The sequence below is a fragment of the Carassius auratus genome, chromosome 1 (assembly GCF_003368295.1).
Source record: "Carassius auratus strain Wakin chromosome 1, ASM336829v1, whole genome shotgun sequence".
Taxonomy (NCBI): Eukaryota; Metazoa; Chordata; class Actinopteri; order Cypriniformes; family Cyprinidae; genus Carassius; species Carassius auratus.
In genome coordinates, this window is record NC_039243.1 from 12,479,575 (window position 1) to 12,502,331 (window position 22,757).

Here is a 22,757-nt window from a genome sequence, read left to right on the forward strand (position 1 = left end):
TTTAGACACAATATGAAAGAAAGATTCAAGAAAAGAAAAAATATGCATGCATGTCAGAGTGTTAGATGTTAAACTGTATGTCAAGGCTGCTGTGTGTACTTGTGTATGTGTCAGAAGAACCCATAGTCCCCATGTCCTGTTAGCTGCATATACTGCACACCCCAAACCACAACCCAATACATTCATTCTGAAGCTTGAAATCCAAACCAAACCAGTCTATAGGTTTCACACCAAACAACAGACCCACACAGGTGTAACAAAGGCATTTCAATCAAGTTTGCTTTCACTGGAAAGAGCCAGTCAGCAGGATTCTGGAATTCTCAGAATGACTCTAGAACACATGTCATCTGAGAACTCTAGAACTCCACTTGAGTTGAGTGTGGATTAGTTCTTTCTGGCTTTAGTCTTCAACTTCACATTCTCTTTACCATAGAGCTCCTAGGCCATCTAGCAGTGAAGCATGAACGTTTGTCTCAACCATTTCAAAGAACTTCCCAGCCCTCATTCTCTGTGAAATATCATACACAAAAACAAACTCAAACGTGGCATAACAGAACCATGTGCACAATATTTTCTAGAATTTGTCTTGATTTTGAAGTCTTTTGAAGAAATAGCATTAAACAACTTTATATCAGCAACATAAAATACACAGGTACATACTATACATGCACACTTCATGCATGCAAACATACAGAGTGACGCAATAAAAGACTTAGAACATAAAGAGAGACACCACAGGGTACTGCAGCTTATGTTATTGGCATGTTGGGGAGCTTGTGAGTCTCATTAATGCTCAGCAGGTCATGACCCTGTTGTGTCTTCGCTCACTGATACACACACGCACATGCAGAGAGAGTGTGTAGGTTCACCTCCGGCTCAGTTCAGAAACTGACACTGCTGGAGGTCTGGGAGAGCATAAAGATGGTGGACTGCTCAGCAGTGAGACACTGCCGCTTTGTCTGCCGTTACCACAGGTCAAGGGTTAAACACACAGGGGAAGGGGAAGGTCAAGCACCAGAGAGGAAGAGCATCAGGAGAGAAAAAGAGAGATGGAAGAGGAATAAAAAAGAAAGGGTTAAGAAAGTTTAATTCATCCTCAGAGATTAATAAAGGATCTTCAGCAGCTTTCAAAGCATTCAAAGTTTCTGGAAGTGCAAGTGATAAGACATTTTGCCTTGGCACCTAACTGATAAGTTTGATAAGTACTAAAATGACTAAAACTCAAATAAAAATAAAGCTAAATATAAAAAACTAATAGAAATGACATATGCACAAAACAAAATGAATAAAGCTTAATTTAAAATTTAAACAGAGAAGCTAATCATAAATATTAATAAATACTATAAGTCAAAAACACCCATTCATTAGGTATCATAATTACATAATGATAACAATTTATCATTAATTAATGGTCATTCATAATACAACTTAACATCATTTCATTTTTTTTAATATGTATAGTATAGATTTACATTAACCAAGACTGACAAATGCTGTAAGAGTGTAATAGGGAAGATGAGTGAGAGGGTTAGACCAGTGGTAAGGCAGTTTACACAAGCACACACATTCAATTTCCTTCTGAAATTTTTCTTAGCATAGTATGGTAACATACTATGTGTGCACACAGTAAAATACACAGTATTCATTGTGTCATACATTGTTTGACAAAGAATCAACAGGTCAAATAAACCACTGAACAGCTTAAAGAGTCATCCAACGTAATGAAAAATCTACAGATGGAGAGAATCGTGAACTGCATCCATAATCCACTTACATCAAGCACATTGGGGACCAGTCCGACGCAAGTGTAAATCTGAAGACCAGTTAGTAGCAATTATCACAAACTATTGCACCATTGAGCTGCTTCAGATCAACAATTATTTGGTTGAAAATAGCACAAATATTTCTTTTAAATAGCTGTAATCTTGCAAAAGGAATCAATCTTAGTTGGATTAGACAACATTTTTGGTCGATTCAGATGTTGATTCCAATTAAAACAAAGCTGTAATCAGTGCAGTCAGTTCAATATACCCATATACCATGTACACATATAATATGAAAAAAGCTACAAAATATCCTGAAAACATAGGTTATTAAAATTATACAGGACCTACAGCTTTAAACAACAAAATATTTCTACCCCTCACGGCTTTGCTTTCATTTGCATCAAACTACTCGAACTAATAGTCACTGCATATAATATTATTTCTTTTTAAAAGCTGTCTATTACTGAAATAAAGACACATTTACTGTATATATGTTTGACATGTGAGGTAACTGTATCTTTTCATCTGTATGAAAAAGCCGATAGTGAGAGCTTTGCTGTGGTACCTGTATTTTCTCAGTGGTGGTGGGCCTTAGAGCTCTACACAGCACTTTCTTCACCACATCAGGCAGCAGACAGACGATAATCAGCAGAATTATACTGAGCCATGCAGGACCGCTGGACAACATCTGCATGAACACATAGTACATCCTCTGATAGTTCAGGAAAGGCCTACAAAGAACAAAAACACACCAGAGATATCATGTTAAATTCAAATGAATTTGATTTAGTGAGATTAAGTGTATAACAGGCCAGGCCGTACCAAATGATGCCTCCCCACAGGAGGGAGAAGATGACATAGACTAGCAGTGACCCCCATATGACAAAGTGGTTGATCCATGTCCAGTAATGTGTGTCCAGGGCAAGCTAAAGCATGTAGACACAGTGAGAAACGGGGAGACACAGCAGTTGATACCAGCCAAGATCATAACACATGTGTGTCAGTTGTATTACCTTTAGTGTGACCGTGAACACCAGGACAGTGAACACAAGTGTTCCAAAGGTCCAGTTTCCAAACATCTGGAACAGAGAAATATTGAGAAAGGCAAAGGGAGATTGGCACTGATGCAGAAATAGACACTCAAATGAGTGTTAGTGCACAGCTCACCCTCTCATTGGCTTACAAACCGGAGACATTGCAGTTATTCATCTTAAAAGCTTATGTGCCTTTATTTGAACAATTTAGTAGCACTTGGTAGAAAAAGACTTGGATTATCTGGTAAGAATATATTAACAAAAAATATTTCCTCATGATATGGACATTTTTAAACAACACTAAGTTTACCAAAAACCTGTCCAATAAATATTATGCACAAAATATTATTTATAAGTATAACTAAATAAGAAAAAGTACTATAAAAATGATGCAAAAAGCTGAAGAAAACAACGACAACAAACGAAAGATGCAACATAACTGAGTAAAATTTTTTAGTATATATATAAAAAAATAAAAATTAAGAATTCCCAAATTTATATGGAAATTTATATTATATATTATTTGTACATTTAATATGTTATAAGCAAAAAAAATTGTAGACCCTATATAATGTAAGAAATGTACCTAATTCTTAATATAATTAATTATAATTGTTATATATCTCAAGTGTAATTATAATTTGAATATATGTATGTATATACACACAAATTATTTTATGCTTTTATGTTTTAATTTGATAAAAAAAAACATGAACATGAATATAAACATGAACATACATTTTTATCAGACTGTATTTGTAAATTTGTATTTGTATCAGATGCACTTATCTTAACTTACAGAAGCATATAAATATAATCAAAGGACAGAACACTAAATCAAAAGTCCCTTTAAAAATCTATTCCTTGTGAATAACTTGCAAGATATAGTAGCATTATGTCATTATTTTAATGGTGCTGTGCATGAAAGCACTTTTATGTCTTTGTTTTACCGAGATTATTAATGATGTCTGGGGCTCGGTGATGTCACATGCATTTTATATTTTTTCCATAAAAGCCTCATCAATAAATAGTGAGCTTAGATAGTCCCTTAAAATGTTATAATGGATTCAGTTTCGCAGATTTGTCCAATAAAGCTTGGGTGCTGTAAGCTTCTCTGTGTGATTGTGTTTGTATCTTTTGGGAGGATTTGTTCCCTCATTGTTTACAGTCTTGGCAAACGGCTGATTGAGACACAATGGATTCTCTTCTAGAACCTTCCCCTGTCTGTGGACCGGCCACACTGTTGATGGCACTTTGCAAAACAACATCTACACTATAAAGAGAGCTCTTTATGAAATCACTGCATGTTTACCTCACAATCACACTCAAAGTCAACAAGCCACAGCAAAACACGAGCAGGTCAAAGACTGTATGGCACCAAATGGTTTTAGTGAACACAGTGAACAATATAATGTTGATGAGTTACCAGTTTAAAAAGCAAGGACACACAATAAATGTCAACAAGTTTGGGGTACTTACCTTAATGAGAAATCTAAATTAAATTCACTGCTAAAAACATGTCAAGGGCAAATGATATTTACAGAAGTTGAAACATTTTTCAGAATGATAAATCTGATATTTCAGTTGCAAAAAAGTGCACAGTTTAGCAATTTTATATTTACAGGGTTCCTTCACATTTTGCATTTAAAAAATCCATACTTTTCCAGACTCACATTTCCAAACCTCTCAGTAGATGTTTGTAGCGCCTGACCGATATATTGTTTTGCCATATTATCGGCGTTATGAACCTGATATAACTGATATGATATGACTGATTCGCTGATATTACTTTTTTTTACAGAACATATAACGCAGAAATGCTAATTACTAAGTGTATTACTAAGGTGAAACATTCCAGCAGAGCGTTCTCCATTGTTTGCTACTGATGACTACGATTGGTGTGGAGATGAGCAGATGAGCTCAAACTTCACCCGAGTCCACCGCCTGCCAACCACTGCATCATTACAATGATTCTAATTCTTAGATTTGCATTATGATATAATGAATGGATGGCTAATTTTTGAACAGCAGATTCAGTGGCATTAGAGGTGATCAGTGCATCACGGCATGCTCCTACGGCGCATACGGCTCCACGGCCACCGGAGCTGATCGTGGCCACTCAGTCAATGCTTGTGTTTATACCAGCCACGCCGTGGCCAAGAACTCATGCTTCTCACTTCGGTCACATCACATTTCCTAACTGGGTGTCTACACAGGATTGTAAGCAGAGTGGCGCAACAAAATACAATAGAACCCATTATAATCAGTGATGCTGTCTACACTGGATGCAGAAAAACATGACACAACAAATCCTGACCGTAAACTAATGCCTTGTTCTTTTTATGACGTACTGATACAAAGTACAAATGATTTTCAACAGTCGCTTTGTCGCATCCATTGAAAATTTAGTATCTTTCTGCAGTCCAAAACACGGTGGTTTGAATCTGTCGAATGGTGATTTAACGCTATGGAACTAAATAGGGGCAAAAGTCTCGAAATGCTAAATATTATTACATGCTTTATTTTTTCATACTTTTCCAGACCTGGAAATGACATCAAATTCCATACTTTTTCACACCCCATAGGAACCCTGTTTTTAATCAGAAATAATTCATCTCTTAATGCTATAGTTTCTGCCACTTTCCACAAATAGGGAAAAACCTTTGTTGCCTTATTCAACAAATGGTCAGTGAAAGAGACGCTTAAACACATTGATCTCCAATATCACAGGCTCAAACAAAATACTTTATTAATTATGGCTATTTTATTTGCTGTTCATTTTATACAAGGTTGATCATTTTTACAACCCTGTAATCAAAAGTTTAAAAACAAATTTGTGTGATTTTGCATTTTGCTAGAAATAAATAAATATTAAAACTAAATAGCAAAATGTATAATAATAAAATAATAATAGAAACTAAATAATTTTATTGGATTATTTAGATTTTGGGCCCTATCATACACCTGGCACAATGCGGCACAAGTGTTTTTGCTAGTTTCAGCCCGACGCAGTTTTCATTTTCCCATCTGCACCACCTTGTATCCATTTGTGCACCCATGGGCGTGCTGGTCTAAAAAAGAGACATGTTTAGGCGAACCGTTGGTGTATATAATATACAATGAGACTCCCTATTCAATGCAATAAATGTACCTATGTTAATGGGTCACTAGTGTAAACCCTATTTGTGGAAAAAGCCTCCAGCTTCCCTTTTAATTGAAAAGTTTCTGAATAGATTCTCTTCAATTCAACATGTACAGGTACTGTACCAAACAATGTGATATGGTTAATCCACGTGTCCTCTTGTTCATTCATTTGCCCTTGCAGTGAGTCATGAGAGGATGGATGTGTATCCTATGGGCCGATGAGGATGACACACAGGACAGACACAAACTCCCACTCCATCACAAGATGATAGACAGAGGAAGATGACCGGGGGCTTTGCTATTCTATACCTACAGTGACTGGTCCTCAGTATAGGGGACACTGGGATGTTTTTACGATGGCAGTGAATGGTTAGTGTTAGTAGACACTATGTGAGTGGGAGTGGCTTTAGGGTGAGGGGAAGGGCTGAGGAGGGTACAGTAAAACTAAAAATAGGATGAGAAACAGATAGGGACAGGCTTACCATCTGTGTGTTGGTGGCCATTAGCTGAGGAAAGAAAGAGAAGCAGAAAAGAAAAGAAAGGCAAAAAGGGGGTAGATAAAAAGAGGAAAAGAGAGACAGAGAAAGAGAAGAAAATGAAAGAAAAGAAGGAGAGGGAGGGGACAGGGAGCAAGAAAGTAAAGAAAAAATTAGGATGTTATAACTTAAAGTAAATCAAACAGGTAAAAAAGCGATCCAAAAAGGTTACTATGATTCAACTTAATGCCACAGAGAAAGATGTCTGGTCTGACTGATTACCCAGCATGCTTTGTGTCGCATAAATGACTGGAGAAGCACCTGTAATGACTTCAGACATAAGCAAAGGAGGACAGACAAAAGTCTGCAAGCTGGATCAAGACCTCAGTTAAACACCAAATATGTACATTACAAGCATTGAAACAACTTTAAACACTCAATAATCATCGGCCACCCATTCAATCTGTATGCGACCGCTTTATTTGACTGAGAAATACAATGAACTCAAGAAATAAAAACGTCTGGTTAAGTTGAATAAACAAAACACACACAGAAAAATGTGAAAAAGAAATCATGGTTTATACAGTGACTGCTTTACCTGGCCGTTGCTGGTGAAGGTTGTGTTGTCGAAAAGGAAGACAGCACCAAAGAAGAAGACTACGGCATTAAAAACCCCCAGAAGTGTCCAGTAGATGAAAGTGGGCCATCTCAGCAGGGAATTCTTGGCAATATCTCTGTAAAAAAAAAAGAAGGAAAAATGGAATCACTTATTGAAATAACCACATATCGTTTGCATAACCACAGTGTACAAAGTTACATTGTTTATCGATTTAACCTCATTGTGTCATACAGAAATAAATGAGATTTTTACTAGTTTTAGCATTTTTATATCTATCTATCTATCTATCTATCTATCTATCTATCTATCTATCTATCTATCTATCTATATATATATATATATATATATATATATAAAATGTTTTTTTGTTTTTTTTGAGAAAATTATCTCACACGCCGCTTTTAGAGTATCGGAAGAGATCTCAAGAATGTCTCAAACTGTGAGCTGTGAGTTGAACTCCGACATTTAGATCAAATGATCTGAGCTATGCTCTCAGTTCATTTTGTTTGTATACATTTATACCAAATGAAGTGCAACTGATACTAAATTGAAAAGCAATGGAGCAGTCCAACATTTCATTGTAAAATAATATGGTTATTTATGAGCGCTCTATGAAACATCAGTTTAGTCTCAAACTACACTGGAGATTGGATGGATCTCTTATTTTGAAAAAATAATTAAAAATAAGCATTATTTCAGCTGTTTGTATCCATTCTTTAAAAAATGAGAAAATATCAGATCAGCGCTATTTCTAGTGAGAAAGTCCTTGATAGCTACAAATGCCACACTATGTGTCAGTAAAGAACACTGTATATATTGAACAAGCAATGCAGAGGAATAAGAGGTGGGAAATGTAGTGTCAGGACATTTGGTGATAAAATGTACAGAAGTTCTATCAGTATTTCTGCCCAGTGCAGTGTGTAAATTGAGTTTAGTGCAAGGGTCTGTGTAGATATGTTTGCCAAAGGCTGATGGAACTGTCCAACTACAGCAGACTCGCATTTGGAACCAGTGTGTTCAGAAAACCTAGAGGCTCACAATCAGAAAGGGCACTTTATTAAAAGAGAAAATATACAGAGTGAGATACATCAGGCAATTCATTAGATACAAAAATGATGCATTATTTTTATTGAAACTGATTCAGCATATTAAAGGGTTAGTGTGGTGTCACTACTGCAATATATGTTTTAATTCCAAGCAAAAAATGTGCTAATTAATATGCATGTATGTATGTATGTATGTATGTATGTATGTATATATATATATATATATGTGTATGTATATGAAAAATATGATCCTACATAGACATTATATGACACATACAAAACATTTTTTAACTTTTTGTGAGAGTGGGAAAAGCAAAAAAAAAAAAAAAAACCCAAAAAACCTATCACCTAACTATTTCAAAAGTGCTTCATGAATTTGCTATAAAGTTTATTCTCAGGGACAAGACAGTTTTTTAAGTCTCAGTGAACCAACAGTCATCCAAAAACGAGGCCAAGGTGAGTATAAATAGCCAGTGTGTAGACAGGGATTTATCAGTAGGTCTCACAGAAATAGAATAATGAACAGATAGTAAACGTGTCTCTCCAAAGTACCTCTCCTGTACACATGATGACATGTGCCAATAAAAAAACTTAAACTCAGACCTAACTCCATACAGGTTTTCCATTTTGGATGAACTGTTCTCATTGTTTAAACCTATGCTCTAAGTTTAAAGTATAACTGTTACATGACAGTCAGACCATAGTTGTACTAGATAAGGGGGACGCTAGTGATACCCAAAAGTTCCTCACCTATAGAGAGAGGGGTCCCGTTTGAGGATGTCCATGTTGATGTGCTGCTCCATCAGACTGTAGAGGAGGATGGGTAATGAGGTGAAGCTGATATTGTACAGGGTCAGATATGCTGTGTCATACAGTGGCTGCAGAGGGACAAAAACAATAAAACCAATTTGCTATTGTTGATGCATATCAATTTAAGTTCAATGTAAGCACAGAAGAGAAACAGTTTTTTCTCTTAACCACATGCACTTTCATGTTCCAGGTGTCAATTTAAACATCTATTTGAAATGCAGTCTAATAGCGATGGACCTTTGAGACATTTTGAGGTATGCGTTTACCTGCTGAGAGAAGCCACAGAAGAACTGATAGAGAAACTGAGGGAAGATGAAGCACACATTCTGTGGAGAGAAACCAGACCCTCAGTACCTGATGAACTAAACCCTTTAGACAGTTTGCTAGTGTGTGTGTGTGTGTGTGTGTGTATTCTGTTTGCTGTAGACAGTGCTGTATTAGAGTTGCATTTTCAACAAGATTGTTCAGTGGTTTAGTCAGAACTCCTGGGAAAAAGTAGCATCCACAGATATTAAGCTACATTTTTTTCTGTGTTTACAACCGCAGGCAATTATGATTGTGTTGTGTCAGCAAGCAATCAGCTATTTTGCTTGAGATTATCTTTTATATTTTGTGTGACTACACATTTTGTTTGAGTTTACCTTATAGAAGAAGTACTGGACCAGCTCAGCGATTCTAATGTAGTAGTAGTGCCCATGAACCAGCAGCATCTTCTTCAGGTGTTTGAACTTGGTAATCGCATAGTCACTGTTGCGGGCCGCCTGACGCCCCTCTTTCCCCATGATCCCTAAAGGCAGAACAACCAGTCAACAGGCATGTAAGATATTGCTGACATAGTTTTTGAACTGAATTCTATCAGAAACTGACTTCCTGGAGAAGTAATAACTAAAACGAAATGCTTTGCTTTTGTATGTGAGCATGAAATCACCGATTCCCACGTGAGCTTCCAGAATCATGCTGACATCATTGGCTCCGTCCCCGATGGCCAGCGTGATGGGGTGTTCTTTTGATGCTTTTATCAGCTTAACGATCTGAAAGAACAGTTTCCACGGGTCAAATCAGAATAGCTGAGAGATTAGATTATTAATCAGGGGTTTTGGGCTGTTTATGTGCAATGGGATAATATCCTATCTATCCTTTGTCATATGAGTTTGCTTTTACACATGAATTGCATGGGATTTTGTGGTTTGTTTCACATCAGTAATTGTCTTGTAATACAGTGAGTTCTCTCACTTCTAGACTCTGGTTTTTCCAGAAGCCCCAGAGTGACTGACAGGTTTAGCGTGCAGTAAATGAAAATGAAAAAGAGAAAGAGACTAGTCTCTTTTGATTGCACCATGTAACTCACAGGCTGAGAGATTAGAATAAGAGAACGAGGACAACCTTTCTCTGGCAGGTGGCTGTGTTAGTGCGAGTCAGGTTTTATCATCATTGTGGGGACCAAATGTGCCCAAATAGACACCAAGACCTTGAATCACCCTTAGTCAGTGGAACCCACAAGGAAAATGGCTTAATACACATGCTAAATTATGATTTAATGAAACATATCAGATATCAGATTGCACAAAGAAATATGCCAATATGCATTCTAAAATGTAAGTTAATAGCTTAATAATATTAACTTTTACCTAAATGATACTGGAAATAATGAAAAAGATCTGGTATAGGAAATGATCTGGTATCTACACTAAAATTTAAAAGGTTGGGGTTAGTAAGATTTTCTTTTTTTGAGAGAAATAAATACGTTTATTCACCAAGGTGCATTAAACTGATCAAAAAGGACAAAATAATTACACATTATTCCAAAAATAATCTATTTAAAACTTTACTTTTACATTTTCTATTAAAGAATCCTAGAAAAAAGTATCAAGGTTTCAGTGGTTTCAAAGAAATGTTTCATCAGCACCAAATCAGCTGCCAAATCATGATTTCTGAAGGATCACATGACACTGTCGACTGCAGTAATGGCTGCTAAAAGTACAGCTTTGCATCACAGGAATAAATTACACTTTAAAATATATTACAATATAATTTTTTTTATGTAATACTGTTTCACAATAATATGTGTATTTTTGATTAATTAAATACAGCCTTGGTGGGCATAAGAGACTTCTTTAAAAAATCTTTTGATTGGTAGTGTATACACTTTGAGACTGACGTGCTGCAGTACCTGTGCTTTTTGTAAGGGTGCCATGCGACAGCAGAGAACAGCGCTGCAGTTCCTGCAGATTTCCAGGAAAATCTCCTTGTAGTTTCCTCCATTGCTGATTACATCCTGTGTTGGCCTCAGTACAGCTGACAGTGTTGCCCCATCGATTATCAGCCCATAGTCTTGGTAATCACCTGAGAGCCTGTGGGAACAATGCATATGTGTGAAGGTGTCTGTGTGTGTATGTGAGCATGTAAATGTGTTCCACTGTACTCACCCTGAGAAAATGTCCCTGGTCATGCTGCCATGTTGTCTCAGGACAGTTCTGCTCAGATCAAACAGGACGTCATGGAGACTCTGCTCCTCTGTCCGCTTGGTTGTCAGTTCCAGGATCTGTGTATTGCGATGGAATAACCTGCTAGCATAGCATGTGGCTGCTGCCGTCTCCATTTTGTCCCCTGTGAGGACCCAAACCTTCATACCAGCCTTGTGCAGGGACTCAATGGTTTCAGCCGCTTTATCCTGCAGCCTGAAACAGAAAATGACATCCAATAGCATTTCAAAAGCAGCTAAAAATATACAAAGTGACAATTATGCAATTGTTGCTTTGACAACCCAATTGTCTCCCTTGTATTGCAGCAGCGCCAAGATATTATATATTATATAGGCATATTATATAGCAATCCTGCGGGCTTTATTCTTTGCGCAGTGCTGGAGTGAAAGTTAATGGACAGTGCTCTGCATGGCTCGGTGGCGGGGAGGTCTTCTACCGCAGTGTGATGTCTTCACTCAGTAATTAAGCAGCCCAACAGTCAGGATTCACAGATAATTAAGACTCCACCCCCCACTGCACCTCACTCACAGCCCAGCGACGCAGGAAGTGACATCCTCACAAAGACTCCCGGGAAGAAACCACAAGACCTTCTACTTACACTACCTATTAAAGATTCTAATAACATGAATTGCATTTCACTTAACATTTTATTGAAGCTAAACAAATTCCCCAAGTTAAGCAACATTCTAATTGATTCCTTCTGACTTCCCCAACATTCTGTTTGGCTCCCTATTTTAAAATCCTGGCTTAAAGTTGACATGAAATCAGATTTGATTTTTTTATGCTTACTTAAATACACTTTCCTGGCCTTATTGTGCATGATTAATGTACTCAGTCTGAAAAAAATGTCAAATGACTTTGCTTTGCAAATGATGTCAACTAGGCCAAGCAGGCTGGCAAAATAATCTAACCCAATTGCCAAATAGCCATTCAAGGCATCATATTAACCTGCTGTTAGCAAATGCAGCATTTCTAAGATCTTGACAATAGTTTACACTAATTTAAGTCATTTAATGGCAGTTAACTTTAATGTAACATTGATTATATCCTCACTACAATCCACTGAAGACTTACATTCAAGTGAGGCTCTATTCTGGTTTAAAACATCCACTTTTCTATTGCCCTTATTTTCTTCCTCTTGAATATCCTGTACTCCTCTCAAATACATTCCTTGCAGTGACATTTACAGAATTGTTGTGGGTGAAATCCAGTCAGTTTTGGATTTCAAATCCAGCCACCACATGATTGTGTATTTGGCGACAGGTTCAAGTTGGTGCGTTGACCAACAGAAAGCTGCTTGGTTTGAAAGTGACTTCTGCATGAGCTGTGCTTCACACATTGCTACACTATTGGCTATAGACAATGGATCTTTTTGCCCACAAAATTAGGTAAAGGGGTAAACGAGGTAAAATGGGTGGCCATTGCAGTTTCTGTCATGATCCTGCCCTCGTGTCCTTGATTTTTCCTAGTCTTGAGGCAGGATCATGACAGACCCTTGTTTTGTGTACAAGCGCATGGCCTTGTCTTTGGGCCATGTGCTTGTGTTGTCTCATTCCCTTGCCCCGCCCCCCTTGTTATCCTAGTCGTGTCGTGATTGCCCTATCTGTGTCACCTGTCGTGTCTTAATTGTTCCCCCTATTTAGATCTCCTAGTGTGCTCTGTCTTGCGTCGGTTCATTGTGTTACTTATGTGCTTCTCAGATGTGTTCCACACTGGTGACTGTGATTGTATCCTGTATACCGTGAGTGTTTGTTTATAGTTAGTGTTTAGTGTCTTTATCTGGTCAGCCCTGTCTTGTTTGGTTATTTAGTCCTTACCCTAGCCCTTGTTTTCCCCCTCGTGGGTTTTTGTTTTCCCTTTTTGTATTTAATAAACCCTTTTGTGTTGAATCCTGTCTGCACTTGAGTTCCTCCCTTGCAAACCCTGACAGTTTCATGTAAGCTAGAAAGTTTCAAGGATTCTGTGTAAATAAAAAACAAACATATTATAAACAGTAAGTGGTGCCCCTTATCAAATTAGCTCCCTGTGTATTTGACTATAACATGATCTTGAGTGAGGTCTTAAAGGCAGAAACAGGCTGGTGCCTAGAGGGCACTGATTGCATCTAATCAACACAGCCTGACAAAATAAGTTCCCGTCCAGTAATCACTATTTGTTTGCTCTGTTATATTCATTAAGGCGGTTAACGTGGATTGATGTGTTTATTTATAACATTGGGTTGAATGGCCTCCATAAGTGAATAAGCCAAAACAATAGTTCATCAGAACCATGTCTGCCGGCTGCCGATTGATTCAAGAGGGGGTCTAATTACATTAGATGCTCATTATCAGGACACTGGAGCATAACGGATGGACTCTATTGATTGCTGTGCAATTAACATTAACTCACATAAATAGCTCTGTCAGGGCTGCGGGTGCTCATGTGCTTCAAACGGACGCTGGACCTGTAACTCTTCCATCCAGTTGTTTGGCCGATCGGAACCTTGGCGTTCAGCCAGTTAACAATCTAATATTGCTAATGCACATACATTCTCCATTTCAGTTCAGAGAAATGCACCTTGCTTATTTAGGCAAATGCATAATGCACTTTATGGAAAAAAAGATATTAACATGTTGATATTTTTACACCAACATGCAACTTGGAAAACAATATCGGACTTGCTCACAAATGCATCGGAAATCACAGTTCCAAATTTTAAGTTTTTGATGGCATAATGGGAAGGGGCAAGAGGGAATGAGGCCCTAATTCTTAGCACTGAAGGGTAATCTAGATATTCACAGATTAATGACTTTATGTGATGCTATCATATCAAACAGCCTGAAAAAAATGAGCTTCCCTGATCCTCTACAGTGAATCCTGTGCGGCTACAAACTTGTAAATTGCTGGGAAAGTAATGAACAGTGGAGTCCGAAAGTTTTAGGCTACAAAAAAAACAAAACAAAAAAAACAAATTTAAACCTTAAAATAAACAGAAAATGTTAAAAATGAAACATTACAATGAAATGTTCTTTGATGTTTTTTGGAACATTCTCAAATCATGCTGGACAACAATACTAAGAATGTTTTCAAAATTTCTGCTCAAATTATTATTATAATCTCATGCTTGATAACAATAAGTTCCTTATTTCCACTGGTGGTCTCAGACATTTTGATTTGACCAGGGAATATGATCATGAAATGATTTGGATTCCACTCCATCAACTTCTGCAAAATTTTCAACTTTGAAATAGAGGCAAGGCAAGGAATTTTGAAACAAGTGAATCAAACTAGATGGTATTTGGTAAATGTTAATCAGGTTGTCTGTGAGTCAGGAGGCAGTGATTCACCTGTCTTCCACAGCCGTGGCTCCCAGCAGGATGAAATCCTTTTCGATGACATCATAAGCTTCAGCCAGTTTCTTGTCGCGCTCATGCAAACATAGTTTAGCGCTGCTCAGGAGATGGCACGTTTGCTCATACTCCTCATGAGTCAGTTTCTTATAAGCCACACAAAGAGTCCGTAAGCCCTCCTACAGAGGAAAGATTTGAAACAAAAATGTCAGCATTTGTTGTATGCAAAAGTGCATATTGCAAAACATCTAATTTTTTGCTCCATATAAAAAAGAAATACATATTGGTTTAGAATGACCGGGGTGTTACTAAATAATAACACGGTTATCATTTGTTGGCAAATTATCCCTTTGAAATATAGATTATGAAATGACAAAAATGTAGAAAAGTAGACAAATTCCCACTAACATTATTTATAAAACACCACTGATAGAACTGTCTTGAAAACAAAGATTCAATTTTGTCTGTCTCTACAGAAACCTTTTTCACTACGGCTACCAGAGTCATGAATCAGCACAGACGCCAATGCAACAAAACCCTTTCTAAAGTGACGTCATCCCTGACCCAGATCTGTGAGTAACACAATGAAGTAACATAGCGCTGTGTTAATCTGTCACATTAGATCCATTCCTCATGTCTGAGACCATAATTATGTAATTTTTTCTGCAAGTGACTTCATATATTTGTCAAGTTTAAGATAATTATATTCATTAGATTATAAAGAGCCAACATTAAAATCACTTCTGGGTGCTACAGAGACATTAAACTAATAACGGTTCCCTCTTATGAAAGCTAATGAGATCAGTGTTGGGCAATAGTGTGAGAACACATAAATAAAAAGACAACAGATACATTGATTTTGCTCTTTGTATTCTACTCTTTAATTTTCAGTGATGTTTAAGGTTCTTTCCTCTTTCAGCTCACTTTGAGGATGACATCCAAGCATAAGAAAAGCTGCAAAAGCAAACCCATTTAAGAGGAGCTTTTTCCAATCAAGATCTAGGTAGGTGCTTTTGTGGCTTATAAATAGCTCTGCTAAAATAAGAAAGAAGATGGAGATGTTTCCGATTTTTGCTCACCACAGCATTGTGCTCTACTCGCGCTCTGACCTGCTCCACCTTCCCAGAAACCACCCGTGGGAAAATAGAAGAATCTGCACCTTTACAGAACAAGTAGTACTCTCCTAGAACAAACAAACAATTATCAACACAAATAAAGTGTGTTATAAATACAGTTTCTTCAGCTCCACCAGTATGTCATGCTTTCAATATACATTTATATGTAAAGCAATATTTTTATCTAATTCATTCTTAAAGTCAACATGAATTCAAAATAGCCTATTTGTTAGGGATGTTCATTTTAATTGGTAAAAAAATTGACCGATTAATACAATCAGTTAAAACGGTTTAAAAAGTCATTTATTTATTTTCAGTAATTTATCAAAATATTTAAAAAGGTTTGCTGCATTGTTAAAATAGTGAAAATTTAGAGAAAAAAAACATTAATAAGCCTATTAATAAATCGCATTTTATTATTTCATTCAGAAATAGGCCTAATGGCGACGCAAATTGTTTACAAACGTTATAATAAACACTGTAAACATGGCTATGCTATTTTAGTTCTCCTCACTCCACAACAAATCCTTTCAATTAACAGTAGCCTATTTAAAAAAGAACTAGATTAAAAAAATATCCTATAAGAAGTTATAACAACATAAATGACAAGCCAGAATGAATTAATTTAGGCTGAAACTGAAATCAATGTTGGGTCTCTCATTCGACACAAAATCAAATGTTCCATATTTGCGATGTATTTGAATGCCAAATTATTATTTATTATAGCCTACTTCACTCGCGTTACGATATCCACGCAGTGTGTTTTATTATGATAAGGAACAGGCTGCATTGTCAAAGTAGCAAAGCTTAACTGTGTGCATGTGGCACCAGTGCAATCACTTTTTTCCAGTGTTGTGCCTGAACGCGTTCATTGAACGATAGTTCATGAACTCGTTCATATTTTGGGCAACGTGAACTGAACGTGCTGTATTACTGCCTGATGAACGTTACTGTCAACTCGTTCATTCTGGTGTCTGTGAACGGCACGCTATCTCAGGTTAACTTCGTTCAATAGGGTGCCAGATTTCTATAGAGCCTTCCAGGCGAAAACCCGGCTAAAACACACCGTAAACGGGTCTTAATATGTAGCGAAAAAAAAAACACCCAATCTGGCAACACCACCAGTGTCGCACCGTCTGCCGCATGCGTGACGCGTCATCAAAAAAAAAAAGAAAAACGTGGAGGCGACAGCAGCATGTAGCAAAAAGGCGTATGATCATTTAAAATAATTTTATGATGTTTATGACAAGGTCGGTGAGAATGGGAGACAAAGCATTAAAGCAACAATGGGGAAATGCTGTCCCCTCGATGCTAATGTAAACCCTGGTTGGATAAGGATTCAAAATTGGATATGAAGATGAAATCTGACGCATAGCTTCATTGTTAAAACTGATAAAATTATTGCTGACTTTCCCAACACTGCTTTTTTCCCTTCTAACAGTGGAAGCAACTTCTCCTTTCAGTCATAAAGATAATCGTAATTGTAAATGGTTTGACTTTGTGTGCATTCACAACAAAATAAATCTTCGTGAGTAAAATAGGCCTAAAGAAAAATAGGATGCCGCTTTCTGCCGTCTGGTCTCCTTTCACACAGAACAAAAATTAACCGGAACTCTGTGTTTTTCATTAAATTGTCATTTTCGTAATTTATTATACAAGTAAAAATATATTTCTTGTATAGGCCTATTTATTCGCTATATATAGTGTAGCTTTATTATGTTTTTCTCCACTTACAGGAGCGCTGCAGGTGCGTGATGTGATATGAAGATCATGTGAATCCTCATGTTCTTATGTTTGCTGCTTTTTGCGCATGTAAAATGAATCCCCATGAAACAAATATTTTTATTTTTAATGGGACACAGACACTTATCCTTTCTCATTTAACTCAATTCTAATTTAAAATAATCTTGTCGGTTAACGGTTAATAATTGGTTAACGAGCGTCGGTTGTCGGTTAGGAAAAATAACCAAAATGAATATCCCTACTATTTGCTTTGAGATTTTTTTTTCCTGTTCCCCTATGAAATGTATCATAATACGATTGTAAACATTGCTTCATGGTGACTTTAAATTAGCACATTAGTTATACCGTTTGGCTCTCAATGTATTCAAGAATATCCTAATTGCTTTTTATAGATAAGTTATCAGGGCAGTTGTGTGTGACTGAATGTATTCAGGACTCATACAGATGTCTAAATCTTGCTCTCATTTGTATGCTAGTAGCACATTGACCCACTTGCATTAACTGCCCCTTCATTTGGGCACACATAGTGACTCAGACACTTTCAGTGGAATGTGTAAGTGTAAGTAAGTGTGCATGTGTGTGTTTACTCGGCAATGCTCTGAGGGCAAAATTATCCTCAGACATTAGCTAAATCCCTTTGGGGATGTTCTCAGATCAAAATCAAAATCATTCATAAATAATGTGAATTAGGGATGTCAAGCTCATAAATTGTATTACAATTATTACATGACATGCAGATGAATTAAATGAATCACAATGAATTGCACATATCAATATTTGCAGAGATCATTCAAATACATTATATTATTGTAAAAAAATAAAACATTGATTAGACATGACAAAATTGCCTTAGAAGTTAATACATTTGTTTTATTTCCATTTCATTAAAGATAACTCTCAATCAATAAAGAATTAACTTGATTAATAAAATTACTGCAGTATTTTTTAGCACATTTTCAATACTTTATCACATAGTATTGATATAATTTAACATGTTATATATACATAATAATCATAATTAGATTTATATGTCCTCATTTAAATTTCCAAGTAAATATTTGTGTGTGTGTGTGTGTGTGTGCGTGTGTGTGTGTGCTTACTTAATTTTGGGAAAAAATTTGTAGAAGTCAATTAAATCTGACAAGAATAATCTTTTGGGGGGTGTCCATATTTGGAAAAAAGCAAAGTAAATATATTCTACATATATTTTTTATAATGCATAATGTTAGGTGTGGGTTAGGGTTATTTATAACTAACTCTGTATCAGATCAATAGATGTCTATTGAATATCTTCATTTAGATAGCTAAGTAAATGTGTGTGAGTGTGTTCATCTTACCTGAGCTCGATCTTACAATAACACTCATTCTCCTCCTCACTGAATCAAAGTTCAACACCTCCAACAGCTCAAATCTGTGAAGAATAAACACAAATGCACACATAAAGACAATGTTGCAAGTCTTTAGATTTAAAAGGTTAATGGATCTACTATCTGCTACTGATTGGGTCCTTTGGGATACATCTTTATCACAGACAGACAGAATTTTTTATGTGACTGGACTCATTTTTGTGTGTGCTGACAATCATGTTCTCAGCTGTAGGACAGTGTGTAGCTGCACTAATTATGGCTGGTCCTTGTCCTTCAAGGACACACACACACACTTAGTCACTCACTCCATCTCCTCAAACAGTGGTCATTTTACAACATTCGCTAAACAGAGGAACTCTACTGCTTCCAACAACATACTGTATAACAGCGAATAACTTTAAAAAACACACAATAACATTAATATGAAACCTGCTGAGTAAATACACAGATGATTACAGATTAGGCTGAGCAAACTGTACCTTTGCTGAGGTTTCTTTCTCACACAGCATGTGGCAAAATACACAGTGTGACAAGAAAATTAAAGCCGCAGTCACCACAGGAGGTGTAAACAGCCTGCTAGTGGACTGGTATGAAACTAAAAGCTCGATATATATATATATTAGGGCTGTCAAATGATTAAAATTTTTAATCAAATTAATCAGAATTTTCAGTGGATTAATCATGATTAATCACTATTTGCAATTACACCTGAATCCTAACCAATTTTTTTTTCTGAAATGCGTACCAAAAGATAAATAACAGGACACAGATACATATTTTACATGTATTGATTCATCAATATGTGGTTCTTTTTTTTCTGAATTTCAAAAGTTTAACATTTACTTAATCAAATTTACCTGAGCACTATATCAAACCATGCCATTTAACTACAGATAGTGTAAGAGTTTTAGATGAACCAGTGGTTAAATATAGCCACATATCTATGAAATTATGCATAGAGAAACTCGAAAGAATGAACTCAGAAACACAAACATGCGCCCTCTGCACTCTGGGCACTCTTGTTTTTAGGAGGTGTTCATTTGCTCTGCCACAATACTTTAGGATTGATATTTTCACGTTCTGAAGGCTTCAAGTGCCAGTAAAACCAAGTAAAAATGCAAATGCTTTTCCAAACAGCTGTAATTTTCGCTGCATTGCATGTAGGCGTTCTGCGCATGCGCAGTGTGAAACACAGGACGCTATAACAGGAAGAAGCTCCAGCGTATCAACTACCAAAGTCTTCTCTGTTTATCGAGCTTGGCAAGAATGTATTTGAGAGTAACTGGGGTAAAACCTTAAGCTTCTTCTGTGTTTTCGTCGCGGCGCTCGCTGCTGTTTTTTACTATCTTGAGAATTCAGAGATCGACGAGACTTTCCTGACCTAAATAATTTGTCACACTGCGCATGCCTGAAATGCGTTAAAAAATTTGACGTAATTAACGACAAACAACTAATTAACGTCGTTAACGCGCTATTTTTGACATCCCTAATATATATATATGTGTGTGCATGTCTTCTATTCATTTTTCACTATTAAATGTTTCTGTTTATTTTATTATTATTTAAAAACAAATACTATCAACAATTATTTTAAAAAAACTATTTATTTTAATTTTACCTTTATAAATGTTTTATTTTAATTAAAAATATTATTAAATAATTTATGATAATCTATATTTAATACATGTACTTTCATTATTTATTTATTTATTTTCTAACTATACTGTAAACTTTTTTGTTTTTAAATGTAGAAAGTAAGATTGTGGGTAAAACCACTTTCTCAGACTGATAGACCAGCTAACTGTCCAAAAATGCTGCTAGTTTCCTGTTGGTCATTGCGCTCATGCTGTTTTCCAGATGGCTCACCTCTCCATCTCATCCTCTCTGTTGAGGATCTCCATGTGACTGTCCTTCAGACGGAGATAAGTGAAGCCCAACCTGAACAGGTGAGAGAACAGGTAAGCAAACTTAGACTGTTATTGTGATGAAGGGTTAGGGTTAGATATAACAGTATGTACAGCAAAATATAAAAAGGTTTGGACCGTTTTGGCACAAAAATGAAATATACAAATGAAATAAAAAAATTATATAGTGAGAGTGCTATGCCATCCCAAAATAAAACACAGTGTGACAAAACCTGGAGGCTAGAGTATAAATGATTGTGGGTCTGTGTGAGTGTGTGTGTGTATGTATGTATTGCCTTTTCATGCCCTCCACCAGTGCAACCTCATCTGGAGAGGAGGAGATGTAGAAGGAGGTGGATTTGCCCTGATGGATTCCTCTCTTAATGCCATCCACTGTCTCCTCTTCCTTCACCTGGACTGTGTGACAGAGGCACAGTGCACGGAAAAACAGCTCCTCTCGTTCCTGATGAGACACACATATACACGTTTGCACTGAAATCCTTCACACAAAACTAATTCAGCTGTGAATTTGCTCCACAATATTTAAAGCAAAAAGACAGTACAGTACAATATTACATTTATTAATAGTATGTAAGGGCACGAGACAGTTCAAGCAAAACACACACTCTTTCCCTTTACTTAAGAGCGAGTCGTCTCAGTGGAATAGAAACATTCATCTGTTTCCTCACACACCAGAAGAAAGGAAGACAGAGAGACTAACAAAAAGAGATTAAGTGACAGAGACAGGGAGACAAAAGGACAGAGAGAGGCTATCTGTGTCTAACTCTGAACAAAATGCAGTCAATACTCATGGATCCAGTAAATATTTGGATACTTTTGATATAAGCAGGCATTCAAAATCTCAACAGTGAACTCTGATATTTCACATTATTATGCACATATCATTCATACAGAAACTATTTTTGAATTGACAAACTTTTTTCTAAAATTTATCGTAAAATAAGTTATTCCGAATAATCACATTCAAAAACAACTGACGAGATTTCACGGGAAATTTAACAAGTTAATGATTTCTTTAATAGATGCTTTAGCTAATCTGCTAAATCAATGTGTCACGTTGCTCTAAGCTCATTTATCAAAGATAAAATTAGAATCCATCCATCATTCTACCCATCCACGGCTAAAATATTCATGCAAAAACTTGCCTTTGTGATGATATGATTTATCTGTGCAGCTCATAATAACACTTTCATTCTCTCATTGACCAAAAGGTTTTAATTATAGCTTCTTTATCTTCTTTTATCAAATGTATCCAGTGGCCCAAAATCTATCTAGAGACTTAATTCACACTTAATAACGATGAATGTCATAGTATTAGACAAAAACATGAATTTATCAATTATTTTGAAAAAAGATGAGGGAACTTACATATAATAAATAACTGTTTTCTATTTGAACATATTTTAAGATGTAATTTATTAATGTGATGATAAAGCTGAATATTAAGCATCATTACTCCAGTCTTCAGTGTCAGAGGAGCTGCTAAATAATTTTGTGAAGACCATGACACATTTTTTTTTCTCAAAATCAAAGGGATTGTAGTTATTTGAAATAGAAGACATTTGTGAGATTATAAACTTATTTCCTGTCACTGACCCCAAATCAAAATATATGACAGCGGTTATGGAAATACAAAAAACAAGCTCACCTTTCCATCTATACCCGGAGAGGAGTCGATCATGTCCATTTCTGCAGCTCCAGGTAAGATCTGCCCGTTACAGATTGCATGTGGCACATAAACATGCCCATCCACACAACACTCCCTCAACTCCATGTTATTTTCTGTCAAAGTGCCAGTCTTGTCTGTGAAGACATATTCCACCTGTGATAGGAAAAGAAGAGAGACAGTGAACCAGTAATAACCCAGGGACCAGTTTTGGAGTGGCATGAAAGGGTTTCC

At 36.4% G+C, this 22,757-nt stretch overlaps 1 protein-coding gene across 3 annotated transcripts in view; it reads right to left on the reverse strand.

The window, feature by feature from the left end:
- LOC113065113 (probable phospholipid-transporting ATPase IH) overlaps window positions 1-22,757 on the reverse strand; it is a 60,834-nt gene that overhangs the window by 4,997 nt on the left and 33,080 nt on the right. Inside the window, exons 13-29 of one of the 3 annotated variants that reach the window (XM_026236346.1) lie at window positions 22,506-22,679; window positions 21,133-21,299; window positions 20,799-20,870; window positions 18,903-18,976; window positions 15,787-15,890; window positions 14,705-14,886; window positions 11,322-11,573; window positions 11,066-11,246; window positions 9,824-9,926; window positions 9,537-9,682; window positions 9,162-9,221; window positions 8,836-8,963; window positions 7,019-7,154; window positions 6,427-6,450; window positions 2,780-2,845; window positions 2,589-2,692; window positions 2,332-2,497 (exon numbers count right to left, since the gene is read on the reverse strand). In XM_026236346.1, the coding sequence (XP_026092131.1) occupies window positions 2,332-2,497; window positions 2,589-2,692; window positions 2,780-2,845; window positions 6,427-6,450; window positions 7,019-7,154; window positions 8,836-8,963; window positions 9,162-9,221; window positions 9,537-9,682; window positions 9,824-9,926; window positions 11,066-11,246; window positions 11,322-11,573; window positions 14,705-14,886; window positions 15,787-15,890; window positions 18,903-18,976; window positions 20,799-20,870; window positions 21,133-21,299; window positions 22,506-22,679 (2,139 nt within the window). Of the gene's footprint in view, window positions 1-875; window positions 960-2,331; window positions 2,498-2,588; window positions 2,693-2,779; window positions 2,846-6,426; window positions 6,451-7,018; window positions 7,155-8,835; window positions 8,964-9,161; window positions 9,222-9,536; window positions 9,683-9,823; window positions 9,927-11,065; window positions 11,247-11,321; window positions 11,574-14,704; window positions 14,887-15,786; window positions 15,891-18,902; window positions 18,977-20,798; window positions 20,871-21,132; window positions 21,300-22,505; window positions 22,680-22,757 lie in introns of those variants that run through there. The other 2 variants (XM_026236495.1, XM_026236428.1) reach the window with 2 other exon arrangements.